General features: G+C 36.0%; 1 protein-coding gene across 6 annotated transcripts; it reads right to left on the reverse strand.

Moving 5' to 3' along the window:
• Window positions 1-1,487: 1,487 nt before the first annotated feature.
• Window positions 1,488-7,914, reverse strand: LOC109860651. Of its 6 annotated transcripts, none has more exons than XR_002250850.1 (4): window positions 7,715-7,910; window positions 6,005-6,363; window positions 2,811-2,874; window positions 1,488-2,164 (listed from the first exon to the last, which is right to left on the reverse strand). XR_002250850.1 is itself a non-coding variant. In XM_020439887.1 (4 exons), the coding sequence occupies exons 2-4, from the start codon at window positions 6,250-6,252 to the stop codon at window positions 4,952-4,954; spliced, it is 483 nt and encodes a 160-aa protein (XP_020295476.1). In that variant the 5' UTR covers window positions 6,253-6,363; window positions 7,715-7,914; the 3' UTR covers window positions 4,882-4,951. The 6 variants fall into 6 exon arrangements, 4 of the variants coding, with proteins under 4 accessions (XP_020295505.1, XP_020295486.1, XP_020295496.1 ...); XM_020439887.1 differs by lacking the exons at window positions 1,488-2,164; window positions 2,811-2,874 and adding exons at window positions 4,882-5,098; window positions 5,339-5,426 and having other exon boundaries at window positions 7,715-7,914; XM_020439916.1 differs by lacking the exon at window positions 6,005-6,363 and having other exon boundaries at window positions 7,715-7,914.
• Window positions 7,915-14,238: the final 6,324 nt, after the last annotated feature.

Genomic DNA, 14,238 nt, shown 5'->3' on the forward strand with positions numbered 1-14,238 from the left:
ATCTTCATGGTGATTGCGGATACATACTTTTCTCTCTCTCTCTCTCTCTCTCTCTCTCTCTCTGTTGAATTATGAAACGACGCTGAAACTCTAAGAGATTAACCCACTCATACGCTTTAATGCATATTAAATGGATCTAAGAGGTAACCTTTCCTCTCTCCTCTCATTTACGAAATTCGCTCCGTGCCGCAAGAGCCCAAGGCTTTTCCGCTCACCTCCTTTATGTTCCGTGAAACTTAATAGCCGACCGGAATTTCTTTTGCAACGCATTACATTCACAACAATGTATTAGCCAACGCGATAAATTTTCTTTCGCGCGATGCGAATGCAAATTTAAACCAAAAAAAAAAAAAAAAAAAAAAAAAAACCGTCACAAATAAACGAGTGGAATCTTATTTCGCGGAGTATCACCTTTATCTTTTACAATCGTCAGCGATGTTTTATCGGCACTCGACACGCATTTTAAACACCGATTTGCGCCTCATCGTCACGCTCTAATAGATAAGAATCAAAGCGTCGAGAATAGCGTGCGGAAAAAAACAAATGTAAAAAAGTATATCGATTCTTGCGTGAGCATAATGAGAATATATTTTCGGGTTTAAGTAACCAAAGACTCAACGTGAAACGATAAGATGCTGCTGCTGCGACATTTCGCGTTTTAGCGTCAACGTGCGGAGCGCGCGCGGTCCATATATCACTCTCCGTACGTACGGCACGTATCGCCTCGTTGGCAGGGTTTTCCGTACGCCAGGAAGCACCTTACCCGGCGGACTGTTACTTAAGAAACATCAAGCGAGTCACCTTAGCGCAGGGACTCCCGTTGTCCAAGAAGCATTCTCGCCCGCCATCCTCGCAATTCATGCATAAGCTTCCATCTCTATAAAGGAGTTAGTGGTGTCATCTCGGTGGGTACTCATGTTTCATGAGGCTTACCCGCGGTACTAAGCCGGCGGCGACCCACATAGTACGCGAGCCAGAACAACGCCTTGGTTAAATAACTCTGCCGAAGCACAACCCCTCTCTCTTCTCCGACTATCCCCCGCTCTTACCCGTGAAAACTATCCGTGGCTCGTAGACACACTCGCCGTTCTCTCCCTTCTCCTTCACGTATCTCGTTAACGGGTCGTGGCTTCACGCAAACTCAGCCGTGGCTTTACGGAACACGCCGAATATTGTCGTCTTCTTGACCGGATGATTCTTGCGCGCGACCGCAAAATTCTATTCTTCTTAGAATAGACGAAATCGATACGGAGGAGCAATCAAATCGCTTTTTGTCCCCGGGCTCTTCAACTGGGTCACCGAGTTCCTTTTTTGCGAGACCTTTCAGCACGAGAGAGAGAGAGCTTTTTTACTTTGCGGTGGTAAACGGACTAAAACCGAAGATTTGCCGCGAAAGAAAGCTCACAAAGAAGATAGTACTACAAAAATGATATATAAAGGTCACAGAATGACCGTCTTATTGTTTATTTCGATAAAACGAGTAAACGGATTGACTTATTTTACATTTCGTGATAGCTGCAATATTTTTTTTTTTTTTTGATTAGCAAACGTGAAACATCAGTAATATACCAACAAATGTATAGCCGCTGTAAGTACTACTGTCCTCTAAAAAGGATCTCAAGATAGTTAGGAAAATCACTCTTCTTTCACACATGGATACAATTCTCATGAAATTTTTAAATGTATTCAATAGAATATTTTCAAAAATTCTGCGTTTCAATATTATTCAATCTTTCAAGATCTCTAAAGCGATTGTCAGTATTGTAACGTGTTAATAAATCTCCTATAAACTTATGCGATTCATCTCTAAGAAGTCTAGCGACGTTTATCTTGAATATATATGTTATCAATTTTTAATCGTATACGCCTAGTTTGTAATGCAACTCAATTAAATGCAGATGTTCTCTGTGATGTAAAAGGCTGTTCATGATAAGATGCGACTGTTCTCTGTGATGTAGAAGGCTGTTCTTGATAAGATGCGAATGTTCTCTGTGATGTAGAAGACTGTTCTTGATAAGATACGAATGTTCTCTGTGATGTAGAAGACTGATCTTGATAAGATGCAGATGTCCTCTGAGATGAAGAAGACTGTTCTTCAATCTCATCTTGAAATGTCTGAGAGTGTAAGACGGTCTCACGTGAAAACTAATTTCTTCTGCATGCACTGAACAAAATAAGAACAAAAGAAAACAAAATAAGTACATGTGTTTTTACCTTACATTTATATAGTCTCTGTGACTATAAATTAATAAATAACAAAACAATTGGTAAAATGAAGCAACATATAGTAAATTATATACATATATGCATAGACATATACATATATGTATATAGACAGAATGAAAACGACGATCGACAATGCAACGATACGAGAAAAGTGCCGCGACGTCAATGCAATGCTAAATGATAGGTTAAGTAACCCGTACGCAAGCATCGTGTATAAAATGTATATATGTATATAATATTGTATACATCACATATATGCGCAACGCAACCTTCGCGCAAAAGTTATCGTCGTACGCGAAGGTAGTCAGATCTGTAAGCATCGCGAGTTACACCGCAATTTCTTGTCTATATATATGTATGTATATGTTTATGCATTTATGGATGTATAAGTTGTACACATATATTAAATATAGATGCTATATGTATATATTTTCAGATTTTATCAGTTTTTTGAGAAATCTATACTACTCTTTTATATTATATAACTACATATACCCAAATAAGAACAAGAAGAATCAGTAACTAATAGGAAATAGATAAAAATGAAAACATCGATGTATACAAAGTTACAAATATAAACTTACGGACATATGCTTCCTTGATGTGCATGCTCGGTTTCTATGTGATGCTGCAACATCATTTCTGCACCTTCAGGTAGAGATATGCGGAAATTACAAAAAGTGCATTGATATTTATAAGTTTTGCATTGTGCACATTGTTTCCCCGTTTTTTTGAAATAACGCAATATATTATCTTTATGATCTGTTGTTGCTTGCATGTCAGAATGTGACGTTGTGCTCCTGGAAAGTGAAGCTGCGCCCGCGTGACGCTTCGTTAATCTCTGAGCTTTTAAAAGAGATTATATAGTACTAACTATTGTAATAAATTATACACAGAAGCTGTTCTGTTTTGATCAGGTGTAACATTAGTGTGCAAAAAATGTTTCTTTGTAAAGAAAACATTATTTGAAAACGTAAAATACAAATTGTTTCGAATGAAGCTTTGGTTTGAAGAAACTTGAGTTTGACAATAGAAAACTTATTAAAGTTTTGTTATAATTGAATACCTTAATTACTCATGTGATATTTTCTACTTTTTTTTTGATGAGTTGTTACTACATACAATAAACCGCACAATTGCTTAATCACTAAAGCCGTGCAACGCTAAGATATATGACTACTTTACACAATCACAGGTTTACTAAATAAAATATTTCTTTTTAATTGTCTATTATTAATTGTAATTAAAAGACATTTGAGATTTGTACAAACGGGATCTATGCAACAGTCGATCTGGTCAAAAAAAATCTTGACAATCGGTGACCTGCCAAATTTTGGCGTGATATTGCGTGATGTATAATTTTTTGTCTATATTTGTAAAATTTTCACCAAAAGTTTTAGCGTTTTTTTATAAACAATGTTGTTATTATATAATATTCAACCCGATAATTTCGGCTATTTCAATGCAAATAAATATTCTATTAACCTTCAGGAATAGTATCTATTTTGCAAAATTCAAATGGATAACTTTTTACAGAAGTTATGCACTTTTAAAGTTAACGTTTTTTTCTGTACTGACGCACACGACACGCTACTCAAAAGAAAGCCATCTTTGAATTCAAGCATAAACTCAGGTATAAAAGATAGACCCTTCTCTCTTTTGTAATTCAATAGGCACATTATCATTGTAGCCAACTCAACAAGGGTACATTCCAAAATCCTACATTGGTAACCAAAAACTATAGTACACATAACGTAAAATATAGCATTTTAATAACCAAGGTAGAATTTTGGAACATACCTCAGAGTTTCCAAGATCGAAACTCCATTTTTGGGGTTTTGACCACGTTTTTAGGAGTTTGGACTGCTGTGCAGCGCCCGCATCACTAGAACATGACGCTTTGTTAATATCTGAGCTTTTAAAAGAAAAATTGTATATTACTAACTATTGTAATAAATTATATACAGAAGCTGTTACAGTCAGGTGTAACAGTAATGTGCGAACAATGTTTCATTAGAAATAAAAAAAGTAAATTGAAAACGTAGAATACAAAGTGTTTTGAATGAAGCTTTGTTTTAAAGAAACTTGAGCTTGACTATAGAAAATTTAATAAAATTTTGTTAGCTTAATTACTCATGTGACATTTCTCAATTTTTTTCGATCAGTTTTTCCTACATACAATAAAAAACGCACAATTGCTTAATCACTAAAGCAGTGCACTATCACATAAAAGATATGACTAAATTACACAATCAAAGGTTTACTAAAAATGAAATAGTGTATCCTTTTAATTGTTTATCAGTAACTTGTCTATCACTAATTGTAATTGAACTACATTTGATAATACACGTATAACATATTAGGTATTAGAAATGACTTAGATGTTAACATTGTGGTCGAACATTGTGTGTGTACATACATGTGTGTATGTGTATTGTAACAGTTATACGTGGAAAATAGTACTACTTTTTCTTTTTGTTTTAATTTGCTAATTATAGTTTATGAGTACGTTAAACGCGAAAATAAAAAATGAGAAAACTTATATATAAAACTTATTAATTTGAAAAGGAAATCGTATCAAAATCTAGTGTTATGTAAGTGCATGTTTGGTCAAGTTTGAGTGTGACTTATCAAATTCTTTATTACATATCTTACATATATATAGTAGATACAATCTTTCTGTAAAATAGTGTGTCTAGAGTTTTTGTATATATTCCTGTATATACTATATTGCGTGTACGTTCATATCGAATATATAAAATATCAAGAAACCTAAATTGCGACTATTTGGTAACGCAATTTGCTGTTCTTGATAAGATGCGGATGTTCTCTGTGATGTAGAAGGCTGTTTTTCGATCTGATCTTGAAATGTCTGAGAGTGAAAACGGTGAAAACTAATCTTTTTTGTATACAAAAAGAAACAAAATAAGTCTATATATATGTATACATGTCACTGCACTTGTAGTCGATGCTCGGTATATAAATGATGCTGCAAGACCATCATTTCTGTACCTTCAGGTAGAGAAATGATTAACTTGCAAATAATGCATTGATATCTACAAATTTTGCATTGTGCAAATTTTTCTTCAATTTTTATGAAATTTAGCCGTACGTAATTTATTTTATCTTTATGATTTGTTGTTGCTTGCGTGTCAGATTGTAACGTTGTGGCCTTGGAAAGTGACGCTGCGCTCGTATTACTACAACATGACGCTTCGTTAATTTCTGAGCTTTTAAAAGAGATTACTAATTATTGTAATAAATTAGTACACAGAAGCTGTTCTGTTTTGGTCAATTGTTAACATTAGCGTGCGAACAATGTTTCGACGTCAATGCGATACTAAATGATACGTGAAGTAAGCTGTACGCAAGCATCGTATATAAAATGTATATGTAACATTGTATACACGAGGTATACACGAGGTATACGCGATTAAAAACAAACAAACGTATTGCGCGACGCAACCTTCGCGCAAAAGTTATTGTCGTACGCAAAGTTAAATCTGTAAGCGTCGCGAGCTCGTTACCCCGTGTATTTTCTATATATATGTATATATGTCTATGCATATGTGTATGTATAATTTTTTATATATATATTAAATATAGATGCTATATATGTATATATCTTTAGGTTTTATCAGTGTTTTGAGAAAAAGAATATTACTCTTTTATAATATATAATTACATATACACAATTAGTATACAAGATAAAAGAGTAAACAAGAGGAAATGGAAACAAATAAAGACGGTACATACAAAGTTACATATATAAACTTACGAAAATTTGCTTGCTTCATTTGCATGCCTGGCCTCCAAATGTTGTTGCAGCAAACTGGTTTCTACACCTTGAGGTATAGAAATCGTTACATTGCAAAAATTGCATCGATATGTAAGATAATTGTTGCACTGTACACATGTTTTTGTTATTGTCGTGAAGCCTTTCTTTATAGCATCTGGTTGATCTGTTGTTGGTTGCATGTGAGAATTTTTTGACATTGTGCTCTTGAAACCTGACACAGAGTACATTGGTCCAAAATCTCAAAAAACGTGGTCAAAATATGAAACCGTACTTTAATTTAGACAAAAGTTGGTATCTCGAAGTTTTTGAGGTCGCTGATTATGTGAATCTAAAGCAAACTTAAAAAAAAACAAAACAAAATAGTAGAGTCAAATTTAAAAAAATAATTTGTATTATAGAAGTTTTATAAAGTTCACAAATAAAACTGAATAAGTCAAAACTAAAATTATGTATATTAAATTCTAAATTGCATAAAAAAGCGTTTACAAATAAAACCAAATAAATTATTCTAATAAATTTTCTTCATTCGATTCTTCGTCATCTGAATTTTCAGGAAATGAGTTGTCTTCTGTCTGAGTTTGAATTTCTTTTGATTGTGCAGCTTGAATTGTATTGGTGGAGAATTACCAATCTTAATTAATAGGAAACACGCGAAAATTTGCTGGTTTTTTTACTTGTTTAAAAAAGAGGCATATGGAAATCTCGTTGTATAAAATAACCATACAACTAAAAGGGAGGATCCCGATAGCCAAGATTTCTTGTGCGCAGATCGACGGTTGCACAGGTCCCATTTGTGTACAATGTTACACAGACAAAGCTCTATACATTGTGACATTAATGATATTGAATACATTTGTTTTTGCGCTTTGAGTGTCAGTCTATCTTTGTTCTACATTTAAAGAGCAATAAAGACGGATTAATGCCTAAAGTACGCTCGTACTTAAAACGAACTTACTCATTGTGACACAAAGTTAGGTTAGGTTAGCTTAAATTCTTTTGGGGGAGTGCAGAAGGGCTACGTCCTTCTTGCTCACATGCTTACAACACAAACATAAATAACATAAAAAAAGTTTTCTTTTAATATTTTTCGGAAAACAATGGTTTATTTATGAAAGTTTATTTGTTAACAAAGAAACAAGTTGTTAGTAAACGACAAGAATGGCTTTATTATTCTTACTCAGAAATATAATTTTTACAATATATAAAAAATAAGTACATGCTTCTGTGCAAAAAAGTTATTTGTGTAATAAGATACATGCAATAATATTCATCATATATGCGTAATCGGGATCTGCGCAAAAATTTTTGGTACAAACAAGATCTGCACAAACGGAATCTGTGCAACAGTCGATCTAATCAACAGAAATCTTGGCAATCGGTGCCCTGCCGACTTTTGTCGTGATATTGCGTGATATTTAACTTTCTGTCTATAGTTGTAAAATTTTGATCAAAAGTTTCTTTATAAACAATGAGTACGTTCAGACAACTCAACGGTTGAGAGATTATCACTTATGATAGGATTATTCTTCAAAATCCGCTGCGGTTCCGAAAGTATGATCCAATCAGAAGTGATTATCTCTCAACCGTTGTGCAACTGTTGAGTTGTCTGAACGCACCCAATGTTGTCGTTATACATATAATATTCCCAAAAATTTCGGCTATTTCAATGCAAATAAATATTCGACTTACCTCCAAGAATAGTATCTATTTTACAAAACTCAAATTGACCACTTTTTATGAAAGTTATGCACTTCTAAAGTTAACGTTTGTTTTCCGTGCTGTGATGCATACGACACGCCGCTCGAAGGAAAAGTATTTTTGAAATGAGACCCTTCTTTCTTTTGCCTTTTCAATAGGCACATTGTTATTGTAGCCAACCTAACAGTTACAATTTCCTAGATTCAAATCTTCATTTTTAGGGTTTGGCCACGTTTTGGATCACTGTGCAGCGCCCGCATGACTAGAGCATGACTAGAGCATGACTAGAGCATGACTAGAGCTTCGTTAATTTCTTTCGAACGCTCAGGTTCGACTAAATTCAATATTGATTTAAACGTGATATATATCGCGAGAATTTAGAAATCAGTATTCATGTGGTGAGAAATTTCTGCTTATCATTTTGAATATTTACGTTATACTGCGAACTCACTCTTAAAGTAGTTTCATACGTCAAGTGTTTTTAGTTAGAACATACGTTACTTACTAATCACATGAGTGAAGTAATGGTAAAAATGTCCAAAATAATAGTATACTATAAATTATAAATAATAAATAGAGGTAAGAGATAAACATTTATTCTGCAAACGTTTTTGTGGCACCTTCTATCCGCAAATCGGTGTCGTTTACGTCCCATTGTATTTTTCTCTATGTTAAAGTTATAGAAACCTTCAGACAAAAGTTACGTTGTATCTTTAAACCTTTTTCTTTACAGATCAATCAACATATTTTGGAAATAATTAATTTGTTGAAATAATTGTTTAATATAAACAAAATAACTCAAGTGAAATGTAGTGTTTCGTTTAAAAAATCGTAACTTTCCTAGAAAGAGCGCTGCTTTTGTTTTGAAACTAGCATAAAAAACAAGTCTTTAATTAAAAATATCTTGATCACACTGTAAATTGCGCCGAAGTATGTGAAATACAGATTAAAACAAAAAAAATTTTTACTTATTTGTGCGAAAATTATACGTAGTCCGCAATCCAGGGCCGTGTCAGCTTGAAATTTTGTTTCGTCATTGTGGCTGTCAAAAAGTTGTACTGGAGATCTGAAAGGACTATAATAAAAATTGGCCAATTTTGGGCCTCGCTGGCAACGAAAGGTTTTTGCAGGTTACGCTTTCACAGATTATAAGGAATCTAAAATGCATAATTATTTATCCGAGAGGCGATCAAAAAGTTATTAACAAAAAGAAAAATAAGGATGAAGTCGGAAATGTCATTAGTAAAACTAATTTGTTTTATCTTTTTCTGATGATGATCTATCTTTAAAATAATCATTTAGGAAATCAGCTTGTAAGTTAATCGTGGATTGGTGTCGAGGATATCGAAATAATTAACAAATAATTAACATGTTGAATGTCGTGGCGGTCACCGGTTATACCAAGATTAGTAAAAACAAATAATTCAAGTAAATTACAATATTGTTTTACTTTGCAATATTATCATTGTTATTACAATGATGTAAAGAAACCAATGCACTATAGAACATATAAAAATAATTTTATTTAAAATTGTACACGTTATACGCGCATGTTGTGATGAAATTAGTGAACGGGTTGTTGGATGTTGTTCTCACGTAACAATAATTTTATAGTTTTGTGGATATGTTCGACACCAATCTACGAGTAACTTATTAGTTGATTTCTTAAATAATTATTTTAAAGGTAGATTATCATCAGAAGAAGATATAACGACGATTAAACAGGTGAATTTTATTAATGACATTTCCGAGTTTACTCTTATTTTTCTTATTTTTTATAACTTTTCTATCGCTTCCCGGATAAATAATTATGTATTTCAGATTCCTTAGAGAGAGACCTGTAGAAACATGACCTGTAAAAAACTTTCATTGCCAACGAGGGAGATTCCAAAATCGAACAAATGACTCTGGTTTGCAGTTTGAGGATTAAATATGCGGCTACATTGGTATAATAAAAAATTGATATTTCTTACAATAAAATAATCTATTTAACAAAGACATTATTCGTACAGTATTTTTAGTTTAGCATGCTTAATGTATCGGAGCTTATTGCGCAACTCCTTACGTCGCGGATTCAGAATACTTGGGCAAATTCTCGACGCGAGCTCGCATTTCGAAAGCTCCTGAGAGATCCTTCAGGGTGGGCGAGGAGTGAACACTCGGTGTCTATATAGCGCGCACGCGGTATTCGAGTAACGCGCGCCTTGCAAATTCTTTCCGAGTCTCTCTCTCTTTCTCTCTTTATCTATCTATCTCTCTCTTATCTCTTTCCGCGGCGTCTGGGCCAAGCACGCCGGTCCATGTTCGTGTTCCACCGGTTATTCGTTCGATGAAAGCGAGAAACGACCTGCAGCAATCCGACACCGCGGCACAGAACGCTCGGTTTCTCTTTTGGCGTGGCATCAGTACCTTCTCTGCGAGAGGCGCGGCTGAAATACCATCCTGCTACCAGTGTTGGTATCTCTTGGCAAAGTGAACACGATATCGTTCGTACCTTACATACTCTTTTCCGTTGTTCCTCGCGGAACGATATCGCGTCGTGTGCCGCTGATTGTGAAAAAAAAATTATATTTGCAGGATTGTTAACTTTTTTTTTGTTACAAATATGCGTGAAGAGTTATACGGCAAGCGACCATTTTTCATTACGAAAAAGAGCGAGACGCACAAGTCATTGTCACAGCAAAACGCTATTATTTTCATCTTAAATGTTTACTCTGAGAATAATTATCATTTTCTCTCATTACTTTTTTTTTTCATCAGATAAATATATATCAAAAAATTGTTCGATAAATACTCCAAATTTATATTGATAGAACTGATGTTGACTTTTCGTCGGATATATGCAACATTCATTCGAAGAAAAGATAGAATTTTTCACATCAAAAATATCTCGTGTTCGAGATCACATCTCTTACAAGCGTACGAAGTACGTTCGAGCATGAGAGAAAGACGAGAGAGAGAGAGAGAGAGATATTCCGAGGATGTTTCTTGCAAATATCTCAGTGACGTTTTCAACGCAATATTTTCAAATGCGCGTAAAGCAATATCGTCGACGTAAATAGCAATATTGCTTGTCATATTGTGCGAATGCTCATACAACAAGTAAACAATGCACAGTGTCAAAATTTTTCAAGCTAAACTACACACGCAACGATTTGTATCTCTCTCACGAATCCGACATATTGAACAAAAATTTGTGATAATCGAAACCGGGAAAATGGCTACCTAAAGAGAAACCTTATGCTACATAAGATTCGCCAGTAGAAGACAAAGCAAACGAAAATTATTCCCCCTCCCCCAACGACTTGCCAGGATCGACGATATGGTCCCCCATGTTTATTAATAGCGCTTTCCTTTCCGAGTCCTTTTACGAAACTACCACCAGTAGGCGAATTTACTCAAGCAGATTGCCAGATTCGTAATATCCAGTTAACCCTCCGTTTGCTGTGAGAGACGCGAAATGAGACTAACGTTCTTTCGGAGCAACCTCGTGAAATCGTGAGGGCTAGCGTTCTCATGAATTTCGTAGCAACTTCTGAATCGTAGAGATAAAGATAATTTGAGAGTCTACGATCCAGCCATCACCGTCGCGCGCAGAAGACTTTGTGTTGTACGTCTTTGTTTTCGTTTCGATCTAAACTCGTAAGATCAATTTAAAGAGATCGACTAATGTGTCGATTGTTGACGCTTATTGTTAAAAAACTGCTCGAGAAATATTAAGAGCGAAATAACGAATAACGTTCTCGTTAGTATCGATTATAAATACATCGGACTGGAAAACGAAAAAGTTGACTTAAGCACGTCGTAAAATATTTGATTAAACTGCGAAATACAGAGCTTGCCCATTAACCGCGCTTTCTTCGCCGTTTAACTGACGCTAATTATCAACTATAAACAATTTTAATTTCCTGTGGGTAGCCTAAGAAGTTGATTAAGAGCGGAACAGCCTCATGTATATTAATTATTATTTTTATGCGACCAGTAAACGCATTGCGCTGTTAAAAGTTCTTTTATTAATACGAATTGCTACTCGTAAAGCAGCGGTCACAGTCCGTGGTTCGCGGGTTCTTAATTAAACGACTATAGTATTTACGATCTAGTTTCACACGGAAAGCTCGACACTTCAAATATTTCGATATTTTACGCGTAGATGCAAAGAACAGGATTTAAGATTTTTCTTTTAATATAAATTTGCCTTTATTTTCTCGAAACAAGTAAACAAGTTCTTGTTCAATTACGGACCAAAATTGCATACGTACGTATATTTCCAACATCTCTTCTGAAGTTGAATAAGAGACACGTTTCTGTGGAACATCATAAAGTTTTCTTTCCAAGATCTCTCTCTTTATCTATCCCTCTCTCTCTCTCTCTCTTTTGCTCTTTCTTTCCCGTCCGCATGTTCACATCTTTGTACGAGAATAGTAAGAAAACCGAACTGCTTTGAGAAAAAGAGTCTATAAAATAAACCAAGGCATTATTTCTTCGGAAATATATCAATATATACTCGCATGTACGAGTTAAGAAATCTGAAATCTTTGCAATATTTTCTATATATGTATTTGAAGAAAAAGCAAATAAGTCATGTGGAATACAGAGTAACGCTGTATGCGGATTTAATGGAAATCGTGTACGAATGAAAGAATTCCACGTGGAGCGTCGCCACTGAGGACCGAAAATGTAGTATATGTTCCTTTCAAGAAATAAGGAGTTCCGATGATATCTCTTGTTTGAGGTTGCTCTGGAAAAACTGGAAGCCAATTTCCACGTTCCGACGCGTGCCCGTCTCTTCGTCTCGCCAAGCGGATTCCATCTCCCGCCGCGGTGAGTCGGAATCTTTTTCAAACGAGTCGCCAACGTTTACGCTTTTTCCTGCCGGCCTCCGCGGCTTCCGGTCTGGAATTTACCGGAAATAATACCGGCGCGCGGGCAACTCGCCGAGCCGACGAGTACACGCGTTGCGATAAGGTCTCCCGGCGTCGCGACGCCTCTGTCTCTCTCTCTCTCTCTCGCAACTTTTAAACTGCCAAAGCCAGCTCGAAGTTTCCAAGAGTGTGTGCGCGAGTTCTCTTCCCCACGTTGCCGACTTCGCGTCGCGACTCTTCATATCCGCGTCGTTGCTGCGGATAAACCGCCAGAATTGCTCGGCGCGTGTGGCGGGCGCTTTCGTCCGGAATTTCACGTGAATTTCTACGCGGACATAACGAGCCGGTTTTGCGCGCTTTCTGACTAAGTAACGCGATTTCATATGCCGCGGAAAATGCGCGACATTGTAACAGAAACTTGTTTCATAAGCTCGGCTTTTGTTTTCTTTTTTGTAATGACTGCAGAGTCTGATTTTTAAAAAGTTAGACAGATATCCATGTCATTTCTTGCTCAAAATTTGAGCAATATTGCGTTAAGTCTTGAAATTGTATTAACATACCGAAAAGCTTGATACAATTTGTCTGTGAAACGCGATTTTCGCGCTGCAGCGTATAATATGTCAGTTCGTACATAACACGCTGTCGAAACGTCGTCGGCGAAATTGTAAGAGGTTTCTTTCGAAGAACATTCGCGCGCGATTTTGTGAGCAAAATCTTCACTTCTTGACTCGCGGTAAATGTTATTTCGTCATGAAAGCGCGAATACGTCACGCGACGTAAGCAAACTCGTCGCCCGTTGCGACGAGTCAAGAAGTCGACGCGCGGTTAGAAATGCATTCTGACGTGGCGCGTCGAGCGTCGTTGCATATTATTTCATATCGTAACCCGGGGGGGGGGGGAATCATCTTTGTCGTAACGCAAAGAGATCTTGACATCGCGATTGTCTGAATTCCATATGATCTCGCATCGCCGTGAATACGCCCGCGCGAATCTCGTATTGTGTTCGCGTTTGAAAAACAATTTCCACGTGTCGAACAAAATATATACTCGTAAGTGCGCGATACGCAAAACAGGACGCTAACGTTAAGTAGGGGCTTCGGCGTTAATGGCCGGAATTTCGAAAAGCTCATACTTAATTCTAGTCTACGAGGTGACGCACGGAATACAAAATTGATCTTAGCAAGGGATATTAACGTTACTCTTGTATGTAGACACGTTGCATTATAATGGGACATTCAACAGTGTGTTCGTTCTTTGACAAAATTCGCACATATTCACGTGGTTATTATGATCTTAAATTAAAAAAGTATGATCTTAAAAAGAAAGTTTATATTGAATTTAAAAAAAAGATAATTTATATTGAAAACATAGCTTCCGATTACTTGCGTACAATTCTTGACAGTTCAAACCGTATGGCATATCGCTCGAGACATGAGCGAGAAGCTGTGTATGTTGTTAATAATTATAATAATTATATTAAAATTCGACTTTCTCTTTTGTTGCCGAACGCGCGCTTTCACGATCGGTTGTCCCCGTCTCTCTCTCTCTCTCTCTCTCTCTCTCTCTCTCTCTCTCACTTTCGTCATTGTTCAAAACGGAAAATGTCCCGCTGTTTCGCGATGAAGATTCAATTGCGCTCGTACGCATGCGCAG

Source organism: Pseudomyrmex gracilis, unplaced genomic scaffold, assembly GCF_002006095.1.
Source record: "Pseudomyrmex gracilis isolate BER0280 unplaced genomic scaffold, ASM200609v1 scaffold_8, whole genome shotgun sequence".
Lineage (NCBI taxonomy): Eukaryota > Metazoa > Arthropoda > Insecta > Hymenoptera > Formicidae > Pseudomyrmex > Pseudomyrmex gracilis.

Coding starts and splice junctions, on each gene's coding strand:
- LOC109860651 (XM_020439887.1), bottom strand. CDS start 6,252: ATGTACTCTGTGTCAGGTTTCAAGAGCACAATGTCAAAAAATTCTCAC. Junction 5,427..6,004: donor AATGAAGCAAGCAAATTTTC/GTAAGTTTATAT, acceptor GTCATGTTGTAG/TAATACGAGCGCAGCGTCAC. Junction 5,099..5,338: donor ATAAAGATAAAATAAATTAC/GTACGGCTAAAT, acceptor TTTCACTCTCAG/ACATTTCAAGATCAGATCGA.